Here is a 16,202-nt window from a genome sequence, read left to right as displayed (position 1 = left end):
TGCATACAAACCCGGTCAGGGGGTTACAATGTGTTTCTCTCAAAACATGCAGTTGGTGACAACTCCGCACTTTCAGAGTCATACAGCAGCAGGTGAAACTAAACCTTAGGCGCCAGTCTGGTGACTCTGCAACACTGGACTATGTACATGCTGAAGAGCAGAAACCAGCTTGCAACGAGGTTAATAACACAGCCAATAAATTATATCAAAGCTCAAAGTACGTTTATTATCAAAGTATGTACAGGTATAGTATGACTACCTGGAGAGTCAATTTTTGCAGGCACTCACAGGAAGTCAAAGAAACACAATAGAATCCATGAAAAACGACACATAAACCCTCCTGGGAGGGGGGAGAAGATGGCGGTGCGACAACAGCGCGCGCGGCCACTTCGGTGATGAACATCTGTTATCTGTCAAGTAGGGGACCGTACACAATCCTGATTTGATGGAGGCAGACGTGAGAGCACGGAGGAACATCTGGAAAACCTCTGAAATGCCCACTTCGCTGCCGCTGTTACTGTGTGGTAACTGGAATCTCCGGAGCTGAAGGCCCCGAAATCGTCCGCTTTGCGTGTTTCAGCGGCCGGGGAGAGGTCGGAGGCGCTCAGCAGAGGATGGCACTCAGGAGGCTGTATTGGAGAGGCTGCTCGGAAGCTCGGAGTTTTCAAACGGATGGACTCGGGGTCGGCTGGGGTCGGCTGCTTTCAAGGTATCGGCAAGTTGACGGTGCCTGGAGGTTTATGGCAGGAAGTTTCTCCCTTTTGCCGCCTGCTATCGGGGACTCGGGAGTCGATCGACTCGGGACTTTGAGACTTTTTTTTTCTGTGCCTATGGTCTGTTCTTTATTAAATTATGGTATTGCTTTACACTGCTGTAGCTATATGTTATAATTATGTGGTTCTGTCAGTGTTAGGCTTTGGTCTGTCCCGTTTTCTATGATATCACTCCAGAGAAACATTGCATCATTTCTTAATGCATATATGCATTTCTAAATGACAATAAAAGAGGACTGAGTGTTCTCATAATCTAACAGAGACCGACAGACATCCAATGTGCAAAAGAGGACAAGTCGTGCAAATAATGAAAGACAATAGACAAATAATACTGAGAACATTATCTGCAGAGTCCCTGAAAGTGTGTCGACAGGCTGCAATGTCAGTTCAGAACTGAGGCTAGAGAAGCCAGTCCAGGAGCCCGATGGCTGCAGGGCAGGGCATCAGCCACTCCCGAATCTGGTAGTATGGGACCCAAGGCTCCTGAAGAGAGGGAGAGCAGTCAAATGCAAGCAGACAGGACAGGCTCAGGTGGGGGATCTTGACTGGCACAGACTAGTGCAGCTGAACATCACTCTCTTGGTTTCTCTGATCACTGTTCTTATAAACAATTTAATCTGGCTTGACATCCACCCCAGCCATCTCTTCTTCTCCTTCTTCTGAATTCTACAATCCTGCCACCAGTGATCATGAATGATGGTGGACAACTAAACATCAACAGGAGGAGATGGTTCCAAGAGTATCTCCATCCTCAGTAATGATAATCATAGCGTGTGAATGCCAAAGACACAGTTAAAGCCTTTGCAACCATGTATCATTGGTTTGCATCATTCCTCCTGAAGCCAGCTTTCAATGGATTCCATTCAGTCCATAAGATATCAAGAAATGGCCAGGAGTGCTGGATACATGGAACTAGACAATATCCTAGCTGGAGACTGCACTCTGAAACCAGCTACACCTAATGCCAAACTGTTCAAAATAATTACAATGCCACAGCTACCCAACAATGTGGAAAATTGCCTAGGTATTCATGTGCACAAAAAATTGCAAATTCCACCCAACTAGTTGTTGCCCAGTCAGTCTATCCTCAATCATTAGCAGCATGATAGATGCGGTGGCCAACAGTACCCTCAAACAGCACTTACTCGCCCAACAACCTACTCACCATCCTCTTGTTCGCTATCTCTTTGGAGTGAAGGAGGATGAGGCACCTTGAGAGAGGTGTACAAGTTGACAAGAGGCATGGACAGAGAGGCTAGTCGAAGACTTTTCCCAGAGCAGAAATGGCAAATAGAAGGGGGCATTAATTATAAGGTGATTGGAGGAAAGTGTAAAGGGAATGTCAGAAGTAAGTTCTTCACAGAGTGATGGGTGCGTGGAATGCCCTGCCAGAGGAGGTGGTAGAGGCAGATGCAATAGGAGAATTTAAGAAACTCTTAAATAGGCGCAGGGATGATAGAAAAATGGAGGGTTGGATTGATCTTAGAGTAGATTAAAAGATCAGCATGACATCTTGGGGTGAAGGGCCTGTACTGGGCTGTAATGCTCTATGTTCTATTACCCAGTTTGGGTTTCCAGGACTAATTGGCTCCAGAAATCACCAGAGCTCTGGTCCAAATGTGGAACTAAAGCTCTGTCAGAGGTGGGTTGGGAGAGGCTGCTCTTGACGTTGAGAACATGCAGCATCCCGGTAAAACCGGAAGTCCATGGACATCGAAAGGAAAGATGGTTGTGGTCATCAGGTGTCAACCAGCCCAGCCCCAGGATATCGCTGCAGGAGTTCCTCAGGGCTGTATCCGAGACCCAACCATCTTCAGCTGGTTCATCAATGGCCTTCCTTCCACTGTTTAATTCTATTCATGACTCCTCAGGGAATAGAGCAGTCCATGCCTGTCTGCAGCAAGAAACAGGCAACATTGAGGCACGTGTGGCTAATAACATACCTACCGCAGAGAGGCTGGGCAATGTCCACAAGAGACAATCCTACCAGCTACCTTTGGTATTCAGTAGAATTATCATCATCTCATTCCACATTATCAAGATATTTTGGCAATTTACGGTTTGAGGTCACCTAAACCTGAGAACATTACAAATTTCAATGATAATGGGCTGGTAGGAAGATAAATATTTAAATAATGTCATCAAATTGGTTTTGCTTTTTTTTAACTCTACCAATTTATTTTTAAAATCAGAAAGTGAAGCTTGTTAGTCTGAGCACTTGATCATTTTTACGATATTATTGTTTCAAAAGAAGAAGTTCAGTTTAATCTAAAAACCATTTTACAGCTGCACTGATACTGATAAGCTGAACTTAAACTCTGTACTTATCATTAAGTTTAGGCTGTATGGTATTCTCCACCCTCCCAACTCACGCCCTACTTTTACAGCTATAATGTTATCAGATTGATTTCACAGGAGTTGGGTGCAAATCCATTTCTACAGGTACTTATCAGATGAGGTGGGTGAGGTCAATCCTAATAAACTCACAACGGAGAACAAGTTGTAAAAAAATAGCTTTAGAAAGAACACTTGTTGTGTATTTAATATTTGAATAACATTCTAAATATATTGTTTGATTAAACATTCTTTGTTTGCTTAAATTATTCATTGCGGGTTATATGTAAAAGTATGTGAATGGTATACATTATTACACCACCACATCATAAGCACGCACTTCCCTAAAAGTGAAGTTTAGACACATCTCTCAGGCTCCCTTGTTTTTCTTTCAATTAGTTTCCTGTTTTGTCGTTATAAAACACAACAAAAATAAGAAGCATCAGAGAATTAGAAGTGCAAGCTAGCAATTTAAAATTAGAGAATGGTGGGAATAATGAGTTGGACAGGTTATGTCTTTTGAGAAAGGCCATCAATACAAAAATGTTATCTTTGTTTCTTCCTCTACTGACACAACCATACATGGAAACCTTGCAAAGATCTGAAAGATATAACAGAGACCCATACTACCAAAGGCAAAAGAAATTATACAGATCGTAACTGGAAAAAATGTTACCAACTTTTAAAAACTTCCTTCATGTGCACTATAATTCACCCGACCATACAGCTATTTTCAATCAGAAATTGATATAAATACTGGGGTTGAAAAACTGCTGCTCTTCCTATAATGAATAATTGTTTTCAGTACTCCCTAAATAATGAAAATAATATAATGCCAACAAAATCAGCAACTGAATTCCCTCTGGTGAACATGTCTCTCAGCACCTTGTTTTCTCGTTCCCAGCTCATTTTCATTATAGACTGCTGGAAGTATTTCGATGACACGAATATTTTGTTGGTTAATTTGTTGTTTAATTTTCCTTTTAATGGAAAAACAACTCACATTTTCCAAATGGGGTCAAATTAATCGTTCCCTTGAAAATCCCGGCTGACTCCCCTACTGGCAATATTGGCAAGTCCATTCCCAGAGAAAACTCTGAGCTTATTTGTGTTCGGTCTCTGTGGGTTTATAGAATGCCAAGCAGACCATTGGTAAGAGTCCTGCCTGTAATTGTAATACTCCAAGCAAACGAACAGGAAGATTTAGGGAGGGGAATAGTCCGCTTACCCCTTCCTAGTTGTGTAGATACCAAGAGAGGAAGGATTGAATACTGATGTGATCTCTCTATGTTGAAAGTGCCTCCTTGACATGCATGGCCAAGCTTGCATGTAAAGAATGGATACTTACTTAATCCAAGAACTTCTATGAGAGGAACAGAGAAAACTGGGGAGAGAGAAGTAAAGTGGCAATTACACTTTCTGTATTAGTTACTGTCACCATAAACATAATTGCATTGGAATGACCAAACTCTCACCCATTTCTGTATTTTTCCAACTGAAACTGGATTGTGCGGATGACCAGCACTCATCTGGAGAGGAGATTGTTAGCAGCAATGTGCCTGCAAACATAATTATTGTTGATAAACTGCCCGTAAATCCTGCTGTCAGGTTGTTAAAAAATTCTGCTGAATTATTTCATTGATAAGGAAATCTGTTTAAATATTTGGCTTGCAAATAAAATTGTGCAAAGATGACATGTAAGTCCATGGCCTCCTCTACTGCCCCAAAATGCCCATTCTCAGACTGGAGGAGCAACACCTCGGGTTCATCTGAGTAGAGTCCAACCTGAAAGTATGAACCTTGATTTCTCTAATTTTCAGTAATTGCCCCCCCACTCCTTCCCTCCTCTTCCAATCCCCACTCTGGCCCCCCTTTTATCTCTTCTCCTCACCCAACCCTCATCTCCTTCAGGTGCCCCCACTTCTTCCCTTTCTCCCACGGTTCACTCTCCTCTCCTATCAGAAGCCTTCTTCTTCAGCCCTTTACCATTTCCACCTATCACCTCCCAGCTTCTCACTTCATTCTCCCTCCCCCAGCTACCTGGCTTTACCAATCTAGCTTGTCCGCCTTCCCCTCCCCCCACTTTCTTACTCTGACTTATCTTTTACCATCCTGATGAACGGTTTTGACTTGAAACATTGACTGTTGATTCCTTTCCATGCATTGTATCTCACCTCAAAGCGGCTGGTGAATGCAGCAGGCCAAGCTAGTCCTGACGAAGGGTCTCGGCCTGAAACGTCGACTGTACCTCTTCCTAGAGATGCTGCTTGGCCTGCTGCGTTCACCAGCAACTTTGATGCGTGTTGCTTGAATTTCCAGCATCTGCAGAATTCCTCGTGATTGTGTCTCACCTGCTGAATTCCTCCAGCGTTTTGTATGTCTCACTCTGAACCCTTCACAAACATGTTTCTATAACATGGTTTTGCATTGAGTGCAAGTATCTTCCCATTTGTAATGATAAGCTGCAGAATAGACTGTTCCTCTCTTCATGACACTCAGGAGCTGACTGCTTTGGTGGTTTAAAAACATATATTCTGGAAAATTTTACTGATATTATACTTTTAAATTGAAATATTAAGTAAAAGAAATACTTGCATTTTTATGACACCTTTCAGAACAGAGGAATGTTCTAATGCAAATTTGAAATATAGATATTGGTTTTATATATATAAATTTAGAATATAATAATGATCTATAGACAGAACACTTCCAAAAAAATTTATGTTAATAGTGAGCATTATACACTGCAGGGCATATCATTATTCGGGACAGGCCATCTTGTCAGGTGTGGGGAGAATTATAGGTTACTGCAGTTTGTTGCAGAATTGCAAGATGCCTGTGTTTCAGGCAATAGCTGGAGTTCTATTACGAGGTGTCTTTCATTATAACTTAAAAAATGAGTAAGATGAGTAAGCATGTTCCACGGCATCAGGACTTCGATCCTGAAATATGTCTTGATACAAATTAAATAATGAGTGATCATGGCACAAACTAAATAATAGAGCATATCTGCTGGGCCTTGGCAGTTCACTGTCTCATGGATACTGGATTTTCTGAGTAACAAACCCCAAAGTGTCAGGATGGGAGAACACACATCATCTACTCTCATCCTGAACACTGGTACACCACAGGGGTGTGTTCTCAGCCCCATCCTCTATTCTCTTTTCACCCATGACTGCTCTACCATTCACTCCACCAACACCATTGTCAAATTTGCTGACGATACCACCCTAATAGGTGTCATATCAGACTGTGATGAGACAGCCTACAGGGAGGAGGTACAGCATTTGACAGAATGGTGTTGTCATAATAACCTGGACTTGAACATCACAAAAACCAAGGAGCTGATAGTAGACTTCAGGAAATCAAAGCGCGTCGAGCAATCTGCTCTGTACACATACGGGAAAGAGGTGGAGAGAGTAGACAGTTTCAAGTTCCTCGGCGTCCACATCTCGGCTGACCTCACCTGAACTGCCCATATCTCTTATCAGTTGGGGAAGACCCAACAGAGGCTCTACTTCCTAAGGAAGCTAAAGCACGCTCTCCTCCCTCATCACCTGCTGATCAACTTCTATCGGACAACTATAGAGAGCCTCCTGACGTACTGCTGTGCAGTACGGTTTGCCAGCTGCACAGAACAGAACAGGAAGGACTTGCAGTGGGTGCTGAGGGTAGCAGAGCAGGTTATTGGCACAACATTACCCTCCCTCAGAGACATTTATACTGGCAGACTTCAAAAGAAGGCTACTGTTATTTCAAAGGATCCCACTCATCCTGGACATCACCTGTTTTCCCCTCTACCTTCTGGGAAGAGATACAGAGCATTAAGGACGAAAACAAAGAGACTCCTTAACAGCTTCTACCCACCAGCAGTGAAATGTATAACACCTCCTTCCCCTCTCCTGCCCCCCTCCTAAGACGGCGGCAGCTAAATGCATCCACTTCCAGGAATGGCAGGTGTGCAATAGTCCTACCCCCCGCCCCCCATCCATATATTATTAATTTTGGACTGCACTCCTGAGGTTTTAGAGTTTATTTTATGAATATATTCTTTGTCATGCTGCAAAACGTTGAGCTGCTAAACTGTGTTTCATTGTTCCACAACAATGACAATAAAGATATTCTTCTTCTTCTTCTTCTTCTTCTTCTTCTTCTTCTAGTTTTCTAAGAAATAATTCCTATTATTAAACAATGCCAAACCTGACTCTGGATTCAATAAAAATGAGAATCTATCCAATCATATCTGGTGAGATGGGATATCCAAACTCCAAACTCAACTGAATTTCAGATTTAGAACATTATCTCTGACCATAAGACACAGGAGCAGAATTAGACTATTTGACCCATCATGTCTGCTCCGCCATTTGATTGTGACTAATTTATTATCCCTCTTAACCCCACTCTCCTGCCTTCTCCCCGTAACATTTGACATCCAAACTAATCAAGAACCTTTCAGCTGCCGTTTTAAATATACCCAATGACTTGGCCTCCACAGCCGTCTGTGCAATGAATTTCACAGATTCACTACCCTCTAGCTTGTGGAAACTCCCTAGATATACATCTGCTACTTCATGTGGAGAGGATCTATCAGACTCCCTGTGCAATATCCCATAGAATGCCATGTAATTCTTTGCAGATTGATTGTAAAAATAATGTTAGTTAATACAGTTTTCCACTGCATTATTGGTCATTGCTTATTAACCATTAGGTAAGTCTGTTAATAGTTTTATACCAAAAGCATTGTTCTCCACTGTTAAAGAAATAAAGGAGCATAGGCTGTTTTCTCATATAATGGTGATGTACTGTGCTTTCAGGGTGCTTGGTGCTGACTAAGATTGTAATGTGAAATTATATGCAATGTGAAGTATGCTCATAAGCTAGGGCATGTTCAGATCAAGAAAAAGGTGGTGTTGGATCCGTTGAAGAACATTAAGGTGGATAAGTACTCAGGTTATTGAGGCAAAAGAGGAAATTGCCAGGACCTTGAGAAAGATCTTCTCATTTTCTCTGTCACGGGTGAGATCCCAGAAGACTAGGGAGTTGCTAAGGATTATCTTTATCTGTACATCAAAATATTGAAAATGTGTCGTTACAAGCAATGAGGATTGTACTGGGCAGCCCACAAGTGTTGCCACACTTCCAGTGCTAATATATCATTTCCACAACTCACCAACCCTAACCAATATGTCTTTGGAATGTGGATGGAAAGATACTGGAGAGGATTCTTAGGCATAGGATTTACTCAAATTTGGAAAAGTGTGAACTTATTAGGGATACTCAGGGCAAGTCACTTAATACAAACTTGACTGAATTTTTTGAGGAGATGTTGGAGATGATTGATGAGGGAAGGGCAGTGAGATATTGTCTACACTGACTTCAGCTAGATGTTTGACAAGGACTGTCATCCCAGAAGACTGAGATGCATGGGATCCAAGTTGACTCAGTAGATCAGGTTCAAAATTGGCTTGGCCATAGAAGACAACGGTGGCAGTGGGGGGGATGTTATTCTGAATGAAGGTCTGTGACCAGTGGTATTCCACAAGCATCAACGCTGGGACCTTTGTTGTTTGTAATGTACACTCAGGGGCAATTTTATTAACTACACCTGTACACCTGCTCATTAATACAAATGTCTAATCAGCCAATCACGTGGATGCAACTCAATGCATAAAAGCATGCAGTCATGGTCAAAAGGTTCAGTTATAGTTCAGACCAAACATCAGAATGAGGAAGAAATTAAATTTAAGAGACTTGGACTGTGGAATGATTGTTGGCGCCAGATGGGGTGGTTTGAGTATCTCAGAAACTACTGATCTCTTGGGGTTTTCACACACAACGTTCTTTAGAGTTTACAGGGAATGGTGTGAAAAACAAAAACAAAATCCAGTGACAGCAGTTCTGCAGGCAAAACACCTTGTTAATGAGAGACGTCAGCTGACAGGAAGGAGAGAGTAATGTAAATAACCAGGTGTTACAACAGTGGTGTGCGGAAGAGTATCTCTGAATGCACAACATGTTGAACCTTGAAGTGAATGACTACAGCAGCAGAGAACCACACCAGGTGCCACTCCTGTACCGAATAAAGTAATTACTAAGTTTATTTAAGTGATTCAGATGAAAATGTAAATAGGCTGAGTAGTACATTTGGGAATGACACAAGAAATGGTGGCGTTGTGGATAATGAAGAAGGTTGTCAAAGCTTACATCTGGATATAGATCATTTGCACATACGGGTGTAAAAATGGCAGATAAAGTTTTATACAAGCAATTGTAAAGTGTTCACTTTGGAAGGTTAAATGATAGGTGGAAGTATACAGTAAATAGCAGGACCCTAAGCAGCACTAGTATACAGAGCGATCTTGGTACCCAAGTCCATAACTTCCTGAAAGTGGCAGCACACGTAGATCAGGTGGTAAAGAAGGCATATAGCATACCTTACCTTCATTGATCAGGAAAATGAGTATAAAAGTTTCAAAGTCATGTTGCATCTTTTAAAGATCTTGGTTAAGGCACATTTATGGAGTATTGAGTGCACTTTCGTGTCTCCATCCTGAGAGTCACCATTATCCTAACACTAACCGAACCAGCTATACAAAGACTGTGGTTACAGACTGGGTCAGATGCTGGGTGTCCTGTGAAGAGCCACTCATGTCCTGGTTCACCAAAGTGCTTCAAATATTTACAAACCACATGTTTGCTTGGATGGGTGCAGTTCCAACAACACTCAAGAAAAAGTTCAGCGTTATCTCAGATAACGCAATCCTCCAGGAGGAGGAAACTGGGAGTCCATAAGCCAGTTCTCATCGGGGAATCGGAGGTACAAAGGGTCAGCAACTTTGCATTGCTCTGTCTTATCATTTCAGAAGACGTGTCCTGGGCTCAACACAAAAGTGCAATTACAAAGAAAGCACAGTTGTGCCTCTACTTCCTTAGAAGTTTGTGAAGATTCAGCATGACATCTAAAACCTTGACAAACTTCTATAGACATCTGGAGAGTTGATTGATGGGGTGCATCACAGCTTGGTATGGTACCAATTCCTTTGAATGGAAAATCCTACAAAGAGTAGTGAGTACTGCCCAGTCCATCATGGGGAAAGCCCTCCCCTCTGTAGAGCACACTGCACGGGGCTGTGTCACAGCAACATAGCATCCATTATCAGGGACCCCCACCACCCAGGTCATGCTCTCTTCTCGCTGCTGCCATCAAGAAGAAGGTACTGGAGCCTCAGTACTTGCACCACCAGGTTCAGGAACAGTTATTACTGCTCAACCATTAGGCTCTTGAATCAGTGGAGATAACTTCTTTCAACTTCACTTGCCCCATCACTGAACTATTCCCACAAACTAAGGATTCACTTTCATGGACTCTTCATCTCCTGTTCTCGATATTTATTACTTAATTATTTCTTTCTTTTCTATTTGTACAGTTTGTTATCTTTTGCACATTGGTTGTTTGTCCACCCTGTCAGGTGCAGTCTTTAAATGATTCTATTATGGTTCTTGGATTTACTGAGTATGCCTACAAAAAAACAAATCTCAGGGTTGTATATGGTGACACATATGTACTTTGATAATAAATTTACTTTGAACTTTAAGCTTGTCTTTAGCATCGTACCCACCACCCAAAACGTTCTTCGGCAGTGGAGGTAGTAGACCCTCACAATGGCACAGCTAGTAACCAGTCCTCTACCTCCCCTTGACGGAGAACCAGATTCAGTCCTAACCTCCAGATGTCCTGTGGAGTCTGTACATTCTCTCTGTGACCACATGGATTTCCCATGAGTGATCCATTTTCCTCCCACATCCCAAACATTATAGGCTAAGTAGCCACTGTAAATTGTCCCGAGTGTGCAGGTGAATGATAGAATCTGGGAGAGTCAATGGCAATGTGGGCAGAATATTAGAATATAGAGCATACAACACAGGAGCAGTCCCTTCTGCACGTGATATTGTGCTGAACTAATTAAACCAGTCACTAAATGACTAATTAAACTAATCCCTTCTGCCGACGCAATGTCTATATCCCTCCATTCATGTGCCTACCTGGGAAGCTCTTGAACGTCTCAGGTACCTTCCTTCTATCTGACAGGCAGGATCTCCTGGTGGCTACCCATTTCAACTCGACTTCCCACTCCCATTCTGACATGTCTGTCCATGGCCTCCTCCACTGCCAAACTCAGGTTCGAGGAGCAACGCCTCACGTTCCATCTGGGTAGCCTCCAACCTGATGGCGTGAACACTGATTTCACTCATTTTTGATCATTTCTCCCTACCCCCACACTCCACTTTCACTTCTCATTCCCCATTCTGGTTACCCTCTCACCCATCCTTATGCTCACCTCCCTCTGATCCCCTTCTCCTTCACTTTCTTCCATGGTCCAATGCCCTATCCTATTAGATTCCTTCTTCATGGAGATAGAGAAGTATTACTGGACTGCTTTGAATTGCTGGAATGGATTATATTTGGGCATTAATCTTCGGAGCTGAATGAATAGGCCACAATCGCCACTAACTTCATCAAGACCTCTGTGGATGAGTGCACACCTTCAAGAACATACTGGACATATCCAAATGAGAAGCCTTGGGTGAATCAGGAGATTTATTGTCTGCTGAGGGCTAGGTCCATAAAGTTCAAGATCGGTAATCCAAAACCCTACAAGAAGTTCAGGTATGGCCTTCAGAAGACCATTGTGAGAGCAAAAAAGCAATTTCATGTTGTTAGACACACAATTGGACGTGTGTCAGCTCTAGCAGGGCTTACGTTCTATAAGGTAAAACCTATCATCATAAATGGCTGTACGCTTCAGCCCCCAATATCCTCAAAGCCTTTTAAGCACAGTTTGAAGGGGAGAATAAAACACTACCTGTGCGAACTCCCAAGCATCTGGCAATCACAATTTCCTCCAAACTGCACGAGTGTGTGGCCGCGCAGTAATTGAAACGTTCACACATACACAGCCTTTGTTGCCCTGCAGCTTATCTACAGTTAATACAAAGGGCCACACGGGTTTCGAGCTGCATAAAAATTTCCTGCCCAGACCAATGGTTGGTCCGTGCAGCTGTAAAACAAATTAGAGGGAACAGTGCAACACACACAAAATGCTGGAGGAACTCAGCAGGCCAGGTAGCATCTATGGAAAAGAGTGAACAGTCGACTATATTCTTTTCCATAGATGCTGCCTGGCCTGCTGAGTTCCTCCAACATTTTGTGTGTGTTGCTCAGATTTCCAGCATCTGCAGATTTTCCCTTGTTTGTAGAGGGAACATTACCGTGATATCCGTCTCGGAGGATGATTTCAGAATATATTTCAAGAGGGTGAACCCTCAGAAGGTGCCAGGCCCTGATGATATACCCGGCAGGGCACTGAAAGCGAATGCCAACCAACTGGACATCTTCAGCCTCCCATTGCTGCTGTCAGAGATGCCCATCTGCTTCAGAAGGATATTAATCGCAACGGCACGCAGGAAAAGCAGAGTGAACTTCCTCAACAACTATCGCCCTGTGGCACTCACATCTACTGTGATGAAGTGCTTTGACAGGTTGCTCCTGCCTGCCTGAGCAAGGGCCTGGGTCTGTTGCTGCTGCCACAACTGGTTCAGACCACAACAGATGACAAAGCAAATGTTTTGAAAACGTTGAGGGATCAAATCCGTAAACTGGATGAAACAATTGCAAAAGGGAAGCAGGTAAACCACTTCAGTTTCATTAAACAAACAGACTTGTACCTTTATTCATGAAGGGTAGTGGGGATGATCCTGGAAACTAGAATCGCACAGCAGTGGCAAGGAAGCTACAGGAGAGGGTTCTTAGGCACAGGGTTTATGAGTATTTGGAAAAACATGGCCTAATTAAAGACAGTCAGTAAGACCTTGTGCCAGGCAACTCTTACAAACCTGAAAATGAGTGTAAGTGGGTGATTGGTGGTAACCGTGGACTAAATGGGCTAAAGGGCCTGTTTCTCTATGAGATATTACTAATATTTAAGAAATATCTAGGCAGGCACATGAATCATAGAGGCACCCAGCACTAGGGATAGAGTGCTGGTAAACTGGCTTGGCATGATGGATATCCATGGTTGACACAGGCACCCGTGAACCCAAGGGCGTCTTTCTGTGCTGTATGACGCTTCTTACCAGATTGACTTTGAATGAACAAATGCCCCTCTCGCTTCACTGCATGAGCACTTGCGCAATTTTAAAGTGGTGTCATTTCAGTTCGCCTCGGCCGTATGTTGCTCCGAGTTTATTTCAAAAGAAGCCTAGAAAGGATTGAGGGAAGTGAGAGGGAAGTGAGGTAGTAGTGGTGGGTGGGTGGGGTGGTGGATAAAAGTCCCGGGAATGAAAAACGTACATTTACCTCCCCAGTTTGCAGGAACTAGAAGTACCAAGGTCAATAGCGAGGAATAGAACACCTCGGACACATCACACCAGAGCAGAAGTTATTTGCAAATAAACTAGAAAAAACTGCTGACATTTACACGAGAAAGGTTAAAGTTTGAAGAGAAACGCACTTTTGGTGGCACGATTTATACAGGTTTACTCAAACAAATGAAGGCGGTAGTCCGAGTGCTCGCCCTGAACTACTTTTTTATTGAACTACTGATGCTGAGCCGCAGATAAAACTTAGATCAAAGTCCAAAATGCCTTGGAAAAAAAAACGCTCTTTTCCATTCCCGCGCCTCTTTACTGGTTCAAGTTGAGACTCTCTCGGCGATATCGAGCCCTAGCTAATTAAAGCACCCATTTTCCGGTCATTCAAACGATAAAGCAACTGGCCGACCCTCGCTGGTTTTAAGTGGGAGCCGAGTTGATTATTTATTAGCTTAAATTAATGCCAAGACTAAACAAACATATGGCCCGCCCAATTAGCATACAGCTTTCGCTCGCTAACCGTTTCCCGCGGCCCCAATCACCAATGTACAATCATCTCAACATATCGTCTCACTGTAAAGTTAAACTCGAATTATTCCCCTTCACATTTGGTTTAATTTGTTTTACAATGTCATCAAAAGTAAACGTTGCCTTAAGAAATATCTGAAACATCCACGAACAGTGAAGACTAATTAAAAGTCTCTGCTCATTTGAAAAAAAAACGCCTTAAAGTTTTCTAAACCAAAATCGTCTGTTCGTATTGTACGTGTACCAAAAGCAACCTCACCTCGGCAATACGCAGTTTTGAATAAATTTGAGTAATATGATTAATATTCGTTATAAACCTGTCCTGTTGTGCAATGTTTAAAATTACAAGGTTAACCATATGGTCAACAACAGCCGCAACCACAACGTCTTTTTCGATTAAGTCTGACAGAGTTTGGGTACAAGTAAAAAAAAACATAATCGTGGTGTGTGAAAAAGAGCATAATTAATCCTTTCGCCGGATTCTGCATCGCACTTTCAAACGCACACACACACTGGCAGCCCGGAGCAAATTTACCGTGGCTTACATGTTGGGCGAATGAAATAATGACATAACAACATAATTCGCACACAAACATTAATTAATAACTGGGAGCGAAATATCTTTAATCTGAGCAGGCTTTGCATATTGGTCACACGCTTCCGGGCACCTTGTATAATCAGTAGTTAATGATCAAATGTAACCAAAAAGGGATGGCTATTCTATTTTAGTTTATATTTTGCAAAAGAACAGAGAAATAACTATCAATTGGATAATTAGTAACTAGCTGTGGCAACGCCTGATACAGACAGGCAGCTTTTCATAACGCGTTGCACAGAATGGGCTGCACTAGCTGAGGGGAGGCATTGAATGGTACTAGATTGACTTTTTTTTCTCTTAAAAAAAAAGAAGGCAAATGGAAGAAGAAGCCTTACTGTAGAAGTTGTTCTACTATTGATCTCTGCTGAGCCGCTTCTTCGGGGCTGAGGTTGTCCAGTTCCTTCAAGATCGTCGGGGTGTCATAGTCTTCATCGCCGTCTTCTGAGCTTTCGTCGCCGGACAGCTTAGTCGAGTGGTGGCCGTTGGCTAAGGCCGGCAGTAACTCAGGCTTGCAGCCGTCGTTGGGCAGATTGTTGATCGTCGACCCCTGGGCTTCGTCGGTCTTCACAGGTTGATAAGGATCGAGATCATGGAGAGCTTCAATCAGAGTCTGCTTGGTGATCCCAGACCCCACCAGTGCATTCACGAGCTCCTGCTGCAGAGGTGTCAATTTGGTCACCATCTTCCCCCCCTGCCCCACAGCAGAATTTGTAACTAATCCCACAGATTTATTTAATCCCTCCTCATATCAAGGTCTCTCTGATGTTACTGAATCCTTCCCACATGATCCACAAACCTAAGGTGAGAACACTCTTTCCAAACTTAATAAATAATCAAAAATACTATTTTCTACACCAGAAAGTGGACTGCTTTGGTCATCATAAACGTAGTCTTGTTCATCTGTTTACATTTCAACTGGGCACATTTTGCTGGGTTACATTTATCCCTCCGCTGGTGTAGCCACTGAACTTTGGACCCCATGTTAACTGTTGTACAAAGTGCAGGGGAATACCTTAAACACTAACACTGCATCTGAAAGCTTAATGCAAAACAAGTGCTTATTTCCCTCTGGCCCCCCATCAGAAATCCACAAAATAACAAATGTTTTCTTTTTGAAATGATTTTTTTTTGAAGTCCCACCCCCTTTCCCATTTCTGCTTAAATATTTATTTTCAACTCCTGTCCAATATTGATTCAGTTATCAGAGCCAGTCAGCTGTTCTCACCACCTACAATCCGATTACCAAGTTCCGTCAATGGGTACAATGGTCAACCGAGTTGTATTTCATTGGCTGATGCTGCGTTGCAACAGGGCTACTGATTTACTTTCATTTAGAAGAAGTAGAGCGAATGGTCATTAAAAGATCAAGTACAAGGTGGGACTTTCAAACCTTCTGAATGTACTAAACCGCCCATTAGAGAAGGAAGTGGTTCTGAAGCGTTATAACTGCTCTAATGAGTCGGGGGTATATTAAAAATAGTGAGAAAGGGAGCAAGAGAGGAGAGACTGACAGTGGTGAAAATTATGGGATGGAGGGACAATTCATGTTTCTACCATTGTCAGTACCTCCAGTTGAACCGTCTTTTTGTGCGTTTCCC

The 16,202-nt window shown here is 42.8% G+C and overlaps 1 protein-coding gene across 2 annotated transcripts in view; it reads right to left on the bottom strand.

Moving 5' to 3' along the window:
* Nucleotides 1-15,616, bottom strand: part of LOC140190675 (hepatocyte nuclear factor 1-alpha-like) — a 222,847-nt gene extending 207,231 nt beyond the window's left edge. For both annotated transcript variants that reach the window (XM_072247446.1, XM_072247447.1), the window contains exon 1: nt 14,940-15,616. In XM_072247446.1, the coding sequence (XP_072103547.1) occupies nt 14,940-15,286 (347 nt within the window). In that variant the 5' untranslated portion in view covers nt 15,287-15,616. The remainder of the gene's footprint in view (nt 1-14,939) is intronic.
* Between the last annotated feature and the right edge of the window lie 586 nt (nt 15,617-16,202).

Source organism: Mobula birostris, chromosome 31 (genome assembly GCF_030028105.1).
Source record: "Mobula birostris isolate sMobBir1 chromosome 31, sMobBir1.hap1, whole genome shotgun sequence".
Taxonomy (NCBI): Eukaryota; Metazoa; Chordata; class Chondrichthyes; order Myliobatiformes; family Myliobatidae; genus Mobula; species Mobula birostris.
This window is presented reverse-complemented; position numbering and strand designations above follow the sequence as displayed.